Source organism: Solea senegalensis, linkage group LG15, assembly GCF_019176455.1.
Source record: "Solea senegalensis isolate Sse05_10M linkage group LG15, IFAPA_SoseM_1, whole genome shotgun sequence".
NCBI classification, from domain to species: domain Eukaryota; kingdom Metazoa; phylum Chordata; class Actinopteri; order Pleuronectiformes; family Soleidae; genus Solea; species Solea senegalensis.
In genome coordinates this window covers 17,689,449-17,707,074 of record NC_058035.1, presented here as the reverse complement: position 1 = coordinate 17,707,074, position 17,626 = coordinate 17,689,449, and the positions used below count along the sequence as shown (strand labels likewise).

The 17,626-nt window shown below is 40.7% G+C and overlaps 2 protein-coding genes across 3 annotated transcripts; one reads left to right on the top strand and one right to left on the bottom strand.

Moving 5' to 3' along the window:
* Positions 1 to 458: 458 nt before the first annotated feature.
* Positions 459 to 7,330, top strand: LOC122782016 (transmembrane protein 41A-B-like). Its single transcript, XM_044046190.1, has 5 exons — positions 459 to 752; positions 3,783 to 3,933; positions 4,064 to 4,225; positions 4,318 to 4,456; positions 4,759 to 7,330. Exons 1-5 carry the CDS (start codon positions 625 to 627, stop codon positions 4,983 to 4,985), a joined length of 807 nt encoding a protein of 268 aa, XP_043902125.1. The 5' UTR covers positions 459 to 624; the 3' UTR covers positions 4,986 to 7,330.
* Positions 7,327 to 16,960, bottom strand: gpr155b (G protein-coupled receptor 155b). Of its 2 annotated transcripts, none has more exons than XM_044046187.1 (20): positions 16,855 to 16,960; positions 15,542 to 15,729; positions 15,228 to 15,375; positions 14,917 to 15,046; positions 14,623 to 14,801; positions 14,092 to 14,244; positions 13,933 to 14,000; positions 13,561 to 13,732; positions 13,314 to 13,469; positions 12,815 to 12,898; positions 12,593 to 12,716; positions 12,394 to 12,478; positions 12,106 to 12,193; positions 11,751 to 11,979; positions 11,570 to 11,647; positions 11,133 to 11,284; positions 10,916 to 11,011; positions 10,745 to 10,809; positions 10,519 to 10,656; positions 7,327 to 10,020 (listed from the first exon to the last, which is right to left on the bottom strand). In XM_044046187.1, the coding sequence occupies exons 2-20, from the start codon at positions 15,697 to 15,699 to the stop codon at positions 9,429 to 9,431; spliced, it is 2,895 nt and encodes a 964-aa protein (XP_043902122.1). In that variant the 5' UTR covers positions 15,700 to 15,729; positions 16,855 to 16,960; the 3' UTR covers positions 7,327 to 9,428. The 2 variants fall into 2 exon arrangements, with proteins under 2 accessions (XP_043902122.1, XP_043902123.1); XM_044046188.1 differs by having other exon boundaries at positions 9,683 to 10,078.
* Between the last annotated feature and the right edge of the window lie 666 nt (positions 16,961 to 17,626).

Sequence of the window (17,626 nt, the reverse complement as noted above, 5' to 3'; positions counted from 1 at the left end):
AGTTCCTGGGCCACATGTTCCTATCCTATTATTATATTATCTTGTTATTATTACTGTGAGTATTATGTTGTTATGTTGTTATTTGAACCTGAGCTTGTCTGACCACGTGGGTTTTATCCACAGTCTGATTTCCCTACGTCGCCCTCCAGAGGCTAAATCACGGAAGTGCACGTACTCTTATACATCAAGAGTTCAGTTTAAATAAGCAGCTCATTTTATTTCTCTCTGATTAAGGCAGCGTTCCATTATGCAATATTCAAAAATAAACATGTGAAACTAAGAGACTAAGAGCCACGTGTGTGTGTGTGTGTGTGTGTGAGTGACAGAGAGAGAGAGAGGAGTCATGTGATCGAGCTGCACAAATGTCATCAACAGAGTCTGCAGAAAGTTGTTGGTCACCGGCTGCCATGTGATCCGTGCCCGAGCCCCAGCAGGAATGTCAGCCTCGTGTCACTCGTGTCCTTCTTCTGAATACACGACACCTCATCCTCCTCTGCTCGGCACCGTCCAACGGAGACGCAACACGTCTTCTTCGTCTTTCTTCCCCGGTGGTCGAGGTGGTCTTCACCTCCGCGTTAAACTCAGCCCGAGCCGCCTGCAGTTGTTGATTATCCGGGGAGCAGCATGCGCTCCTTAGCGGGACTCGTTGCCATCGCGGCGGTGGCAAGTGTTTACCTGTACCTGCTGTCCACTTGTCTTCCCCCGGGACCCAGGAAGGTCAAAGGGGAGTCCGAGGGAGTCCAGGAGTACCGGTAATGACTCTATCATTACTTTTGACCATATCATGCAGAAGTTAATACAGCTACAACATTTGATTCATTATAGAACATCGATTAATCGATTAACTAGGGCTACAGTGTGCTGAAACAATTACTCGATTCATCGATTATTAAATTAATCCACAACTGTTTTGATCGATTCATCTGTTTGAGTTTTTTTTCCATAGTTAAACAAAGTTTGTGTGATTTTTAAGCTTCTTAACTGTGAATATTTTCAGGTTTATTTCCTCCATATGACAAAGAAATTATTCAAACTGATGAATTCTGGTTTGTGGACAAAAACAAGACATTTGAGAACTTTATTCCAGGTTTATTCCAACACTGATCAACATTTCTCTACATATTATGAACCAAACGACTACTCGATTAATTGAGTGAATAATCAAGTCCGACTACAGTGATTAATCAATAGGGCTTCAACATATAATAGCTACTTAATCGATTAATTAGAAGCCAAATTTTTGATAAACGATTATTCACATTAAAATGTGAGTATTTAATTATATGAATTAATTATATATTTGCTCCATATAACAAAGAAACCAGGAAACATCTTTGGTTTGTGGACAAAACAAAACATTTGTTGTGATTTGGAGAATTGGGAAGTATTGCTTAAAATATTTAGCAGGTATTTGAGTATTTTATGTATTTATTTATTTGTAAATAGGCAGGAAAGCTTGGTTTACTATACCCACTCTAGCAAGACGCAGGTAACAAAAAGTAAGAAGACAATAACCCAGAAAGACTAATAAAACAAACAGTCCTACAATTGATTTTTCATCACAGACATTTCATCTTATGGTTTAAGCTTCTCAAATGTGATTATCCCAATGTCAATATGATTTAAACATCACAGTGGTTGTTGTTTTGGGCGTTCCCCTTCATCACGTTAACATCGAGAAACCTCACCTAATTGTTCAGTCTATGGACATTTTTTAACAGACATTTTGACATGTTTCAGAAGGGGAGGGGGGGGGGATAAGTCCAGGTGTTACTTATAACATTAACGACTCAGCCATCGTTAGTTTGATTAGTTTCACCTGTGGTTTTGTCGTGTTGCCCTGTTAAAAGTTTCTTGTCCAACCATTAGTCCAGAATCACACACCAGCCACTTATTATTACCTTTTAAACAGGAACCTCTTATAATTATTATAATAATATCACACATTTTAATTACTTTTAAATAAATAGCACACATGGATCATATTAAAACAACAATACTATCTGTGTCACAAATGTAATAATGTCAATATGACAGTGAAATGAGATGTTTTGTCGGGCTTGTTGTTGTGTATTTTAAATACAGTCTCTCAGGCCACTGATCGTGTTACTCCTCAGAATGTGTGTGCAGGTTCTTAGTGTGTTCATGCATCTGAGAGTGTGTGTGTGTGTGTGTGTGTGCGCGTGTGTCATGAACGTAGTGTGTGCCAGACAGTCATGTGTGTGGTTGTCTAGGGACGATAGAATACCAAGGCACTCTGAAGCAAGAGGGGGATTCATCTGTGTGTGTGTGTGTGTGTGTGTGTGTGTGTGATGTAGCTCCTAACTCATTATACTGTTACTTATGAAGTCATTTAACCACAGTGTGAAAAACCTTTGGCAACAGGTTTGCTTAGTCTTGTGTGTGTGTGTGTTACTAACTTAAGAGTAAACAAATAAAAAGTAACACCAAAGTTACTTATCTCTAATACACAAAAAACTAAATCACGCAGCACTATACACATTTAGCATACATATAGTATACATTTTAAAGGACATAATATTTAAAGTCACTCTGACTGTAAAATTGTTTTGTTTGATCGTTAAGTGTTTTTAGATTGATCCATATAATCCACAGATCAATTTTATACTTAATGCTAATGGTTCAACACTTTTAACACAGAATGTGTGTAAATGATAATAAAATAATAAACCTGCTCCAGCTGTACATCAGTGTGACAATATTGTAACAAAGTGAAGTGTGCGTGTGCCACCCTCCTTAGATGCTGCACGCGTTCATGCAGTTTCACGTGTCCGAGCACTGACGCATCATCGACCTGCTGACCAGTGACAGAACAGTATGTTTCTCCTCTGACCAGTAGGAGCGAGGAATGCTGACTGTCAGAGCAGGTGGGAGAGGAAGTCGGCGTCTTGAGTTTCACGGGGGGGGTTTTTTGGTGTGTGTGTGTGTGTGTGTGTCTCTGTCCATGTCTTTCCATGACTGTGAGGACATTTTAGATTTTTTCAGGCATTTTTGACTGATCCTCAAAAGTCAAAGCTGTTTTTAAAAGGGCCGAGACTTTGGTTTTGGGTTAGAATTAGTGTAGGTTATAAACACATGGTGTAATGTGTCTGAGAACTACTGAAAGACAAAGTGTGTGTGTTTAAAGGCTCCTTCAAACATCTGCTTAAGTCTACAGGCACTGATTCTATTTCTGTCTCTCAATCAAAGGGATCTTGTTTCCCCCACCACACACACACACACACACACACACACACACACTTCCATGACTTCAGAGGACATTGCATCGACTTACATTCATTTCTTGGAGCCTTACTCTGAGCTTAACCATTATTACTACTGACCTAATCCTAACCCTGTCCATAACCTTAACCTAACCCTGACCTTAACCCAACTTTAAAATGTGTTTTCACCTTAAAATGTAGTCATTTACATTATGGGGACTTGATTTCTGTCCCCATAAGGAAGACACGTTCCCATAATGTGACCGTATAAACAGATTTACGTCCCCACAACATAAGGAATATCAGGTACACACACACGAGTAGAGTTTATGTCCTGTTGAAAGGGTGATTTTCACTCAAACTAAAGAAAGTGGATGGAGTTTTCTATAAATCAATACTGTGGATAATCCACAGACGTCAATGTTACTTTTCTACCGGAGGAATAATCCCAAAGGAAAATGTTCCACAGTGAAGTCAGGGAAGTGGAACAGTTGCTTCTTTTGAATGACAGTTTAGTCGGATCAATAAATAAATGTTCTCTTTTGTGTTTTCTTCCAGGCTGAAGTTCCCGTCGGACCTGGATGAGCTGCGAGAGCTCGCACACACGCTCAAGTTTTATGAAAGGGAACATTATGGCTACGTTCTGCTGCTGTACTGCAGTGCCTACCTTTACAAACAGTCCTTTGCCATACCTGGCTCCTCCTTACTGGTGAGTCTCATTTGTGAAAGGTTTATTTCACTACCACTTAGTCCTGGCTGTAATAATGCTCTGTGGTAATTTGTATGGTCTTATATAAATTCATTTCAAATATTCACGTATCCATCCATCCTTCCTTCAGAACATGTTAGCTGGAGCGATATTTGGGCCCTGGCTGGGTCTGGCTTTGGCCTGTGTGTGCTCCACTGCAGGCTCCACGTTATGCTTCCTGCTCTCCTCTGCGTTTGGAAAGCAGTACGTGGTTTATCTGTTCCCAGAGACGGTGGCTATGCTGCAGAGGAAGGTAAGCCTGTGGTTTGACTTCATAAGACACACACATATATGCTTTTCTCTCTGTCCTTCTCTGTTTTCCTTATCTTTCCCTCCCTCTGTCAGGTGGAGGAAAATCATAGCAGTTTATTCTTCTTCCTACTTTTCCTTCGCTTCTTCCCTATGACTCCTAATTGGACCCTTAACATCACCTGTCCCGTCCTCAACATCCCTATGTCTATTTTCTTCTTCTCTGTGCTCATAGGTGAGACTTCACACACAACGACACATACAAATCAACAACATAAAATAGGTTTGTTGAGTGTGACCTTCCTAACACTTGAAGGACACAACCCTTTTTAATGTTATTGGTAAAACCTGTGCTTCTTCTACTACTTCACAATGAACACATGACAGTTTGGTAATATACAAGACCAAATTAGGAATATGGATTAAAATCATATCAAGCAGCATACTTGACACAAACACACAAAACAGTATGTGGTAAAAAGTGGCATTCATCGTAAGTCATCTGATGTCACACTCAGCTGCCGCTCTCGTCTCCAGGTTTGATTCCCTACAACTTCATCTGCGTTCGCACGGGCTCCATCCTCTCCAAGATCTCCTCTCTGGACGACATCTTCTCCTGGAGTACGCTGGCTCAGCTCCTGGCCATCGCCCTCATGGCTCTTGTTCCTGGAGCGCTGATCAAACACTGCAGTAAAGATTGTCTCAAGGTGGACAGCAATGGAACGAGTCAAGCTGAAATCAAGAATGCCCGGAAGAGACAGTGATTCTGGGACAAAGGAGGACTGAAGAGCATCTCCGGCGGAGACAAAAAGCTGCCTTATTGGTAGCAGGTGTGTCACATCTACTCCACTCCTGAGGCTCATCATTCAGTAAGCAGCAATAGCATGATCTGTACCACAAGTGTAGAAAGATCTTCAGGTCGTGTTGCCAACCTTTTTTAAAAATATAACATTATTTTATTGGTGAATAAAAAACCCAGCTCACGATCCCTATTAGAGGGTGAACAATCCGGCGCTCGGTGAATTCTGCTTCACAACGAGAGGAAGGGCCGACATCGAAGGATCAAAAAGCGGCGTCGCTTTGAACGCTTGTGTCGCCACAAGCCAGTTATTCCTGAGGTAACTTTTCTGACACCTCCTGCTTAAAAAAACAAAAAGTCAGTAGGATCGGTGCACATTTGCTTTCCAAGTGTCTTGGAGAATTTATGTAGCCTTCAGTTAGCATCAAAACTCCAAAGATTGTGAAACAAGTGGTGGTATAAATATAAAAGTTTAAGGGAGATTTATATATTCATGTATTTATTGTAAAATAAAAGTCTTAAAAGTTACAGCTGTTTAGTGTTGCTCTTCTAGTAGTTCATATGATGGAGAGTTGTGTTAAAGTTAATGTTAGTACAGATTAAAATGAATGATTATTAATTTATTGAATTAAAAAATGCTTAAACGCACACTATATCTCAGTGTCTCTCAGTCAAAACAACGACAAGAGACCTACTTTGTTGACCCCGGGAAGCAGAATGGGATCATGGGAATTGATTGGTTCACATTGGGCTTGCACTTCATGGGGAGCGCTTCAGTTGTGATTGCATTAGTGATGACGTCATTAGGGCCACCAAAATCAAACAGCCCTTATTCTGCCTTGAATAGAAAAATGAATTTCAGTGGATTTAAAAACAGAAATGCTACATATTGTATCTTCAAGACACACAAGAATGAACCCTATATATATATATGACCATTATTAAACTTTATAGTTTAGTGTGTGATAGTGGCATATACTGATCTGTTAAGCTCCACTTAACCCTACCGGCTTGTTTGTTCACATTGGATATCCACACGTGCATTAGCAGCTGCATGTTATGTATTTGTTGATCGTTACACACTGCTGTGTGTTATGAAGACCAGACGAGCGAGATGATAAGTTTTACTTTTTGCATCATATTTACTCAATACCTCCCGCAGCCACACAGTTTCTTCACAGAGAACTTCTGTGGAAAACTGTTGTGTTTTGTGCGTTTGTCTTTTCCCAAAGCACTAACTTATGTGTCTTAATGGAGCTGTGATTGCATTCACAGCAGATTGTTTACAGTTGCTCTGCGAAGGACAGTTGTGATCGTCTCATGATTGAGTTTCTGCCCAGATAGAACAAATCTGTTTAATCAGTTTAATCGGACTCATTTTTTCCCATGCATTATCTATTTGTCATAAATATTCAGTTTGAATAAAAGTTGTAATTCTCTCAGTTTTTGTAACCTCACACTTTGATACCATCTCTTTCCTACAGTCATGAGAAGATCACATCTGCTGCTTGATTATGAGACTTAACAGGTGATGCACTTTGTGTCTGCTGCTATCAGTGCAACCTATTAACTGTTAAAGTTGAATAGACTGGAATTGTATTTTTGTCGTTTTTTTTTTCATTTAGAAAAAAGTCTTAGTTGTTGCGTCTTAACACAAAAACACAACCAATAAGGGACAGTTTGGCCGTGAAGTCCTGCAACGTATCGGAATCGTTTACTGTCATTATCAACCTGATCTTGTGATGGCCTTTTGTAAAATGTACAGTATGTGTTGAATTTTTGTTTAAATTCAGGATTTGCTGTCACGTCGCTCTGTGAGCTTGGTGCTTCCGCTATTTTGTAAATCTGAAAAAAAACAACCCAAGTGCCAGATATACTGTCTCTCTGACAGCAGCTTTAATGAGCACTTTTGCAGTGACAAAAGCCCCAAAACTGTTCCCTTTGCTTACACATGTAGGGAGGCATGCAGCAGTCAGCATAGGGACCTATGGTGCAGGCCATATTTAAAGTGGTTATACTTATTCCTCAGGCTCAGTTGCTTTGTGTGAGCAGCTTGAACTGTATTTGTCCTTGTTTGCTTTATGTAGAACTCAGGACTCCACTCTTCCCGTTTTCATACGCTTGCTTAGGAGAGACAGAATTTGAAAAGAAAAGAAGCTTTAATGTAATATGCTGTGTATAATGCAGGTATTTTGTAGACGACATAAAAATGTTCATGATTCGAGTTATTTTTCTATGACATAATTCAGTGTTAAATACACTGTCAGAAACAGTAACCTGTGGTGAAATAAAGTGAAATGTAGAAGTTTGGATGCAGACGGTAGTTTATTTGTGTCTTTCTCGTATTCACAGTCTTTGACTCTGACTCGCTTGAAACTAAGCATCCACTGACACAACACAGTCACAGCTGAGAACAATCTCTCATGTTCCCTCTCACAACTCGACTATACATACACACACACACACACCATTCACACCATAAAGAAATGTCACTTGTAACAAACCCAGTAAACACAAGAGCCTGATATGAACTGCATGAAACCGGTTGGCAAAAGTTACAAAGACGGCAAGTTATGGTTATATACAGGAGCACATGGACCCAGCAGCACGGAACAAAGTCAGGGGTTAGCACAGCACTTGAGAATGGTCTGCGTACATCTTTATCATGCTATGGGGGGGTGACACTTTGGCTTTTTTTGTACTTCTTGAATCAATAACAGTGGTCTTGGTCTGCATGAATCACAAGATGCAGCAACGTTGCCCCACCCAACTCGTTTGGGGGGGGGGGACACTTGTTTTAGTGACACATTTGCACGAGTGAAAACAGCTGAAATAGGCACCTGATGACAGGAATACTCACTGCATCCACTTATTTGGACAAGGTTTGGTCATCAGATCCTTTGTATTTTCCTTCCAGAACCATAAAAATCTAATTATAACGTGATGAATGTGTCTCGTTCTTTATCAAGTTCAATGGTATCTAAACTGTAACACCACAGAAATATCACATCTAACTGGCATTAGAGTTTATGCTCACATGAACACAAGTGTATTCTCCATTTATCCACCTTCTACAGCCTGGACAAATCATTGTAAACTCTGTAGTAACAGCATCACAAATCAACAGCAACTTAATACAACAGCTGTAGTGTAGGTCAGTGTTGCCAGTCCTTCAGTAGGTGCTACATTACTTTTAAGAAGTCAGTGACAGTTCACATAATGTAAGATTTTCTCAAAAGTGCAGTATCATCACAAGACAAACATCCAGTGAGTTCTTTGACTTAGAAATGGAACCCACAAAGGGTGTCATCATTAACTCAGTGCAAAGGTTTCTGTAGTGAGCAGAGTTGTTGTACTGCTCTCAGTCATGCAAGAAGGCAGCATAGTCCAGTGTTATAAGACACAGCGTGCAACACATCAAACACTGAAATAACACACAGATCCTGAATTGTTTCTGATGTATTCAGAAGAGAAAACTATGAGACCACTGGCTTTCAGTGAGCAGACATGGAGTGCAATCAGTTTTCAGGTCTGCTCTTACAACTGGAACTCAAACACTTGAAGAATAGATACTGATGAATGGCAACTTGTCCTTAAAAAAAAAAGCTTAATTCTCCTTCATGTTGAACTTACTCATTGGCTCAAAGAAATCAAAATGTTACAATAGTCCGCTCAGATCAGAGCAATGGAAAGAAAACAAAACAAACACTGAAATAAAAACATCCACACATTTTCACATGAGGGCCCTGGGGTGAAGTCTGGATGGACAAGCATGCTGCAACCACCACAAATAACTAAGGATCCTTAAGGCCTGGTATTAACCAGGTGACCTGATCGCAGGCAGATAAGTTTACACCTGGCATTAAAGTGCTTCCTGGACACACCTCCTATGATCACAGGAGATGAGACCTGGTTTTCCCCGCTCACTATTTAACTACACGCCTACGTCATGTCTGTTGGCAAGGAAAGAATTATGTGAAAAACATTAATAACATGGCGTTGGCTACAAAAAAAAGTGTCGTACGAGTGCCGATAATAAGAGATAAGAAATTCCTGTGACACTACAGTGGGTCAGAAGATAATCTTAACTCGATCCTGAGGGCGGATTACGGTCATGCAGACTCAGGAGTGACGTCACGCGTGTCCTCAAACAACCGCTGAACGTGGTTTTTCTGACGATGTTAATATAAGGACTAACTGGGGTCTGCGACAAACCGCTAATCAAGACAAACATGCTTTTATGTAGAAAATTAATTCAAACAACCACAATGATAGACGTCGGGTAGATTGTTGTGGAGGAAAAAAGGGCATTGCCCCCATTTTTAGAACAATTATTTGATGCTTGTCACTAAAACCACATCATGAGAAGTTTCCATGCCGGCTTTCATTCATTCATGGTGATTGCTGCTCACCGATCTCTACACCTCCTTTCCAAACACACATTCTGGAGCCACTCCTCCCCTCCGCCCTGTGTGAAGTGGTACAGCAGCGTAGTTTTGTCCCTGAAGCTGTGCTGACCGGTCAAGTGATGGAACACTCCTCCCCGCTGAAGTCGAACGCCGTACAGCTGGGCCTCAGCTCGCCCCGCACACAGGCCCCGATCAACCAGCCAGTCCACCAAGGCACTACCCGTAAACACACTTTTGACATGGGTCTGTGGACGTTGATGATGATGATGATGATGGTGATGGGATGGGCTTGAAGAAAGAACATGCTGGTGCGGGTGTTGAGGATTAGCTGGATCGTGACATTTGTCAGAGGGAAGCTGGGAAATCTGCTCCTCTGACGTGTCAGAGTTTGAAACACAAGCTTGTTCCGGCTCGAGCTGGGGTCTTGGTGGTGGATGCAAAAAATGGCCGCATTCAGCTGGTTCATGACTTTGGTGAATCTGGTGCAGATTTTGTGGCTCCTGGACGTCCTGGTTTGTGTGCTGGGGCTGATGGGACGAGGGATGTCTCACCACCCCATTCTCCTCATCCAGCCATCTACCTCCACACAACCTGTCATTATCAGAGGAAGGATTCACCTGTGGAAGCACTAACACTCTCCCCTGAGCCACTAGGGGGTGATGAAGAGGAGAGGAAAGGGGCAGGCAAAGGGAGGCAGGGAGGTAATGAAGGAAATATGAGGGAAAGAAAGCAAAGAAAAACGTTAATAAAGCAGAGAGAAGGGAAATGAACAGTCATTTTTGAGTTTTTTGAAAGGAAGACTCAAAAATCCAGCAGAAGTTTGTATTTCATTTCTTCTTTTTTTTTTAAGAGTTAGTAGATTGGAAGAAAATGTATTTTACCTTTTGGACACCATATTGCTTACAGCTCAGTGTTATACATGTTTGAAATCAAATACATTTTAAGAAAAATAATCAATTTGGTGGATAGAAAAAAAAAATGGATCAACAGATGCTGCCGAGAACATGCAAAAAGGATGCAGAAAACAAATTAAGAGAAAAAGACAAAAACTCCAGTATGACATAAAAGGTAAATAACGAGTGCTCATACCTGCGTGTGTGTACTATGTCTTGTACACACTGGTCTTTGTGATAGCGGACAAACTGGGTACAGGTGAGTCTGACCTCCTCTGGGACACCTGAGGGACTTAAATCCTCACTGTCTCTGCCGTGCCACAGACCAAGCAGCCTAACACACACGCACACACACAGAAACACAACCATTGTTCTTGTGCTGCTCAAATGAATCTAGAAACCACAGTAAATGAGTTGCTCACCTCCTCTTGAAAGGCAAGATGATGAGGTGTCTGTCCAGACCAAAGATCCCAAAGGAGAGGAAACCCTGGGACAAACGACAGACAGAAGAAGACAGAAACTATAAATACATGACGGCTCATTTATGTGTGTGTGCACACACACACACACACACACACTCTATCCTATTGTACCTGCCCATAGTTTGCCACAGCACAGAAGAACTGCAGTTCCAGGTAAAGTCTTCCTGGATCTTTGTTAAACAACCACCATAGACAGCTGGACAGGTTCTATACAGATACAGAGCAGAAACACAAACACAAACAACATAGCATTTATCTATACAGTTACATTTATCTAGTAAACAACACACACACACACACACACACAGTATAAATATTAATTCCTCACCGCCAGCAGGCTGACAAAGAGAAGCAGAGAGAGCAGAACATGTCTGACTGTCTGTTTATCATCGGTGGGTTGGAGCCCCGGTGGTGGCAGGTTGAGTGGTTGTTCTGAGGAAGAACTCTGCTGCGGCACGTCACACAGCGCCCCACTGTGGCCTGGCAAGATAAAAAGACATTATCACAGTACTGGTAAGATTTAAGTGGTAGTTTGAATAAAGATGAGGCTGACAATTTGAACCAGTGAATATGTGAAAGACATATTAATTCTAGAATATTGCTGGTATGACGGATAAAAACATGTACACTTATTCTTCTTATTAAGTTTTAGGAACTAAATGAATATCCAACAAATTCAAAAATATCTGTCATACCTGTCACAAAAATAGAATGCAGAACAATTCAGTGGTTGGAACGTGAAAAGATAAAATCTGTATTTGGTACCTGTGTTGTTTGTGTGCTCCCTCTGCGTGCTGGCTATCATGTCAGGCATAGCCTGAACAGGAGAGAAACCGTGGAGGTCTGAAAATACAATAGATAATGTACAAATATTGACTGTAGCTCATTAGGTAAATGTCTAATTTAATCTAGTTTAAAAACCCAAGCACACAAACATGTATGTTACCTGAGTTAATGCTGCATAAAGGTGAGTTTGCCATCTCAGCTTGTTGTGGTGGTGGTGGGTGTGGATCCTCCATACCACCAGGGGGCCTCATCTCATCAGCGATGCCTGTTACAGCAGCTCTGCTCAGGGCTTGGTAACCACTCTGCTCGCGGTCTCCCTGGCTGAGCCCCATCAGAGACACTGCACCAAGCCCCAGGCTGACGGCAAGCACCACTGCTGTGCTGATGATCTGACACACAAGAAGAGGAACGATGTGTTATTGGAAATAAATGATTAGCGCTAGATCAGAAGTCAGAGTGAAGACAGGGAAAGACACAGTACAGACTGAAAATCACTGTAGAGGTTGACTTCTAACCTGAGCTCTGCCATAAAAGAAAGCAGAATCCATGGTATCAGTCCTCTCTCCTGATATCAAAAGACCTCCAACCACAAGGAATGGGACCCTACACACATACACAATATTCAAAACAAGCATATTTAGTTTTATTGTCTTTACTACAGATTATTAATATCAATATAAACTATGACTGATTTATCCTGCATATGAGACAAATCTTAAGGTCTAACCTTGTGACTTCAGTGAAAAAAAAACATTTCCATGTTTGTATTATTTTGTAGCAATCATTACGTTGTCCTAACTTACCCCCAACCCAAAATCATGAATATTCCTGGTCTTAGTCTGAGCAGATCATCTCTGTCAGTCAGGGCCAAGCAAAGAGGGATTAAGCCTGAAGAACAGAGCACAAACACATACTGTACATGGTAGCCCAGTGTGTGTACATACTGAATACAGCTCATCAAATGTTGTGTAACTGTTGCTGTGCACACACACACACACTTACCTGTCCAGACATAAGTACTGTAGAGAGATCCATAGAGCAGGGTGAAGGTCAGAATTTTGCCCACCAGATTATCATCTTGTTTCACCAAGAAGTTCCACAGGATCATACTGACACACACCAAAAACTAGTATAGAACAAGTACAGTTGGTCAAGGTTGTAGACAAGAACATGATTTAGGACACTTTAAATAAACCATATATTTCAACCTTGAAAAAAACTGACCTGAGCCAGGAAAAGATTTAAGGCAAAAAGGTGAGGAAGTCTGTTAAATTTCCTGCTGAGTAACATCACAGCGATGGTCCACACCTGAGGAAATAAAGAGGAACAAGCTCACAACAACTACTGCTCCATTTGGAAATGTGTCCTTGAATTATTTATTATCTTATCAAAACCTTTCCATCCTTTCCCTCCCCTTTTTTCCATCTTATTGCCTAGTTTACTGTTTTTATATCCATATCTTATGCCTCGTTTCCATTGCTGTATTTCTATTTCACTTTGCACGGAGCATCTGGAACAAAAACAATTTCCCCCACGGGGATTAATAAAGTATTCTGATTCTGATTCTGAAAGTCTAATGTTCTATATTTTCATATGATTCCATACACTGTGTTATAAAAATAAGAGAACAGTATAAAAAGATAAATCTATTAGGTTGAGTGGAAAACTGGAGGACATGAAACAATTGGACTTAAGTATGCAAAGAAGACACCAGAAGACTTACCAGTGCTACAAGGCTTACAATACTGATGTTGAAGCTAACATTTTGGAGCTCAGTCACCAGGGGCATCGGGTCCATCAGGGGGATTGTTAATAACCAGGCTGACACGTACATGATCGGTGCAGACAGAAACGTACTGATAACCATTCCTGACGTCACCTGGAAAGTGCGTCATACCAAAATAAACAATAATAATAAATAATACAATTTACTGACTTAATGTGCAATTGCAACATCAGTGGTAACTTACCACCTCTAACTCCGTGTTGTAGTGTCCAGCATAGATGGCAACACTCGGTGCAGTGGGGAAGACTCCATATAGGAAAGCGAAATTGGATAAACTGGTGTGGTTGACACTTGTGCTGTTTTCTCCGACATCTAGAATATCGACCATGTCTTTGCAGACCAGTGGCATCACCAGACTGCAGAGAGAACACATCCAGTCAAAGATCAGGCTTCTAAACACTTTCCATGATATAGATACTAATATACTTAAAAAAACACCTAAAAACACAAATACATACTTATTTCTAACACAGCCACTATAACTTGTGTGTCACTTTATGTTTAGATTATATTCTACCATATATTTAACACTTGTGACAATCACAGTCGCACTTACAGTTTGGCTGTAATGAGGAGTATCAAGGCAACTCCAGTGTCTCTGGTTAGTTTTCTTAGTTGACCGACCTGCCACAGTAACACATGCAACAGAATACGTCAAATACGTCATTCCATGCGAGTAAAATGCAATAAAATATGACAACTCAAGTAAACTCACCATAGTGAGGCCAAGGTAAAACAAGGCTGCCCCTCCAAAAGAGTTGGCCAGTCCATCTATGAACTCTGACAACACTGCAGGTATACGCTGACCCAGGGCAAAATGGGAGATGATACCCACAATCACCATGAACACGATTGGGTTCTTCAATACCTGAAGATGTTACACAAAGCATTAAAGTTTAACATTCATCTCCTACATGTTTTAAAACATTTCTCGCATGTGTCAAGGTGATACAGTATCTGTGGTAGAAAGTCCTCAGTTCTTACAAGCGACACAGTTCTCGTTCAGGCTCTACTTCCCATCAGAATATTGGTGCTCCCGGAGAACCAGCCCACATTCACACCAGCTAAGCGGAACACAAGATTCACCAGCATACATCTTTAACGACTTGCATGGCTCACAGTATGAGTGGAAGGAGTTTTCCTTCCTTCATCCACTCGTCTACAACTTAAGTTGAACTTAACCATGGGTACCAGACCTGCACTGGATTTGTGTCAGAGTGTAAGGTCTTGCTGTAGACACTCGTACCTGTAAGGCCACAATTCCCAGGATGCCAAGAGTGCTGTGCTGTGGATGGCTGGCCTGCTTCCACTTCTGAGCCTCACAAAGAGCAAAGCCGATGGGATTGAGGAACATGAGGGAGACCGGGGCAACCAGGTAAATGTACTGGAGGTATTCTGGGTATGTGCTCCGATATAAAGCATCAACTAGAAAAAAGAGACATGGAGAGATGCATAGAATCATTTTTTTAAACAGCGTTTGGTTTTTTTTTCCACTCACAATTAACTACATGTCAGTGTTAGTGTTTTGTGTCTGCCTCACCTATGGGATATCCTAAGGCAAAGTCATTGCTCTGTGTAGCAAAGATGGCATACAGACCAGCCTTGCTATACCTGCTCTCTGGACTGGCTACCATCAGTGTCAGCACACATACCAGCACAAACACTGACACCTAAACACAGAGTGGGAACATGGAAGTCAAAGCTGTGTTTATTTATATATTATTTAGGTTGTCTATCACAGTACAACATTTTCTCCTTTATACAGAGATAACTTTTAATAAGATTTTAATATGTATTCATATAGTGTACAAATGTAACAACAAACAGAGATACAGTAAGAGAGACACCAACCTTAGCGATCAGGACGCTCCAGAGAAACGCCCAGATTACATTTCCGAAGTCCAACAGCACCATGTTTTTAAAGAGCAAAGCTGGAAGAGCAAACTTGGATACAAAGTTCCCCAAACCCTTTGCCTGGCTCTCTGTGATGATATCTGCTCTGTATGAAGGAAGCCAGAAACAACGCTCAATGCAAACCAAGTAATTGTGTTTGAGCACGAGCTACATTCATATTTTCATTGGTGAACATCTAAACATGCAACCTGCAAACTTAATTAGACAAAATATTAAGTTTACATTCAGCAACTACTTCAGTGCACACCTACCTGCCAGCTATGTAGCCACACAATATAATGCCAAAACACTCAAGAAGAGCTGGAAACAGTTTGTCGATGGACATGTGGGCCCCAGCAGTGGTGCCTGCAAGGCTATTATGGGATATGTTCTTCCCATGAATCAGCACATAGTTGTTGACGGTTTCCATGGTGATACTGGGCTGTGGAAAATCAGCGCTCTAGGACAAGAAGAGAAGAAACTCACGGATGACTTGCAAGAATGGGTGAGAACTGAGAATATGGTAATATATTACGTACAGTCTATTGTATAAATATCTATGTTCATAACAAAGTCTTCCTGTTTGTGGGGCCTATAAGAAAGAAATGGTGCAAACACATGGTGTTGGAATAACTGGAGAAATGTTTCCTCACTGGGAAAATTCAAGAATTTTGAAAACTATATGAGTTTGAGTTTTTGACGTATGACACACACCAGGACATTATGAAAAAAATGATCAATTATACACAGAATATCAAATTTCTCTAATATTTAATTAGCAAATATCCAGTTAAGAACGTTGGATATTGCAAAAATTGTGTTGTAGTTGAGACACAACATCTGCAAACTACATCCATAAGTAACACACGTTTGACTGATCTCTATTAACGACTGTGTGCACGACTGCTGATCCATTTGTCAGTGTGTTCCACCTTTTGCTCGGCATGTCTTTACTCGGTTTATATGTCGGTTTATATGCAGCCAACCATATTATGCATATTCACAAGCAGAATCTGCATGTGGAAGTGTCATCTCCTGATGAGACTGCAGACTGCAACAACAACAACAACAAACAAAGAACTCCTCTTCTCACCCCTTCCTTTCCCAAGCACGTCAATAATATACATATATATATATATATATATATATATATATATATATATATATATATATATATATGTATATATACACACACACACACACACACACATATACATAATGATATTGCATTCACAGTATAGACCTCTTAAATGTTATACACTGGACCTTTAATGTATATGGACCAGGAGGGGCTTTCGCTTGGGAGCCCATAATCCTAGTTGCGTCTCTGTGCAATAACACACCGTCAACTGAGTTACCATAATGGACAATCTAATGTCAATCTAATGACATTGTACCAGTTAAAACGAATGTTGCATCGCGTTATATCATCGAATAAGCTGCACGATTTCAATGACAGCATCATTGCACAAGCAGTTAGCGCTAGCTAGATGGCTAAAAACATCAGGTCAGACAGTAAAACGTTTGCCACAAAGCGAACGAAACATTTGTTTTTAATGTCTTGACATGTGGTTGTATCTCTTACTTGTGTTGTTTAGACCATCTCTGCTCCAGAAATACGTGAGACTCATCTGTTCCACTACGTGTTTTCACCGTATAAGTGACAAGCTCCTGAAGCTGACAGCAGCCGAGTGGCGACGCCCAAAAAGTGACTGACAAACGTTTAAGCCAATCAACACTGAGCTACACGGAACAGTCTAACAGTGATTGGATAAAGGGGTCGGTGTGGTGGTGCATTCACGTGATACTGGGTAATAGGATTTTTAATCCCGACCCCCAAAAACGCACAACAAATTACAATACATCAGAAGATTGAATATGTTTTAGATGATTATAATCAAAACTTCAAGCCAGAACATCATTATTGTGTTTTAGGACTAAAGAACACCCTACAGCACTACACATGTACGTTTCTCAACTTACAGTAAGCAATTTTTTCTTCCTTACTATGTTCTATTTATGTGAAATAAAGCACCATGAGGCACAGCATGCCAAACTTAACCAGTTTGATATTTCAAAGAAACCCTCAGCACAGAAGTCAGTTTGTCAGGTCACATTAGGAAAATCACTAATAGTCAAATTAATAACACCTGAGTTCAATTTAGCAGGTTTAAGGGTGCACACTGGTTATCAGTCACACTCTTCTGACTCCCATAAACCAAACAGAGACACCGTTAATCAGTATCACCTGTGCCTTTCCTGCTAAAACATGCTAAAATAACTGCTGTTCAAAGGGCCCATTGAACTTCAGTGATTAATAATGTCAGGTTAGAAATGTCAAGTTACACTGCTAATTC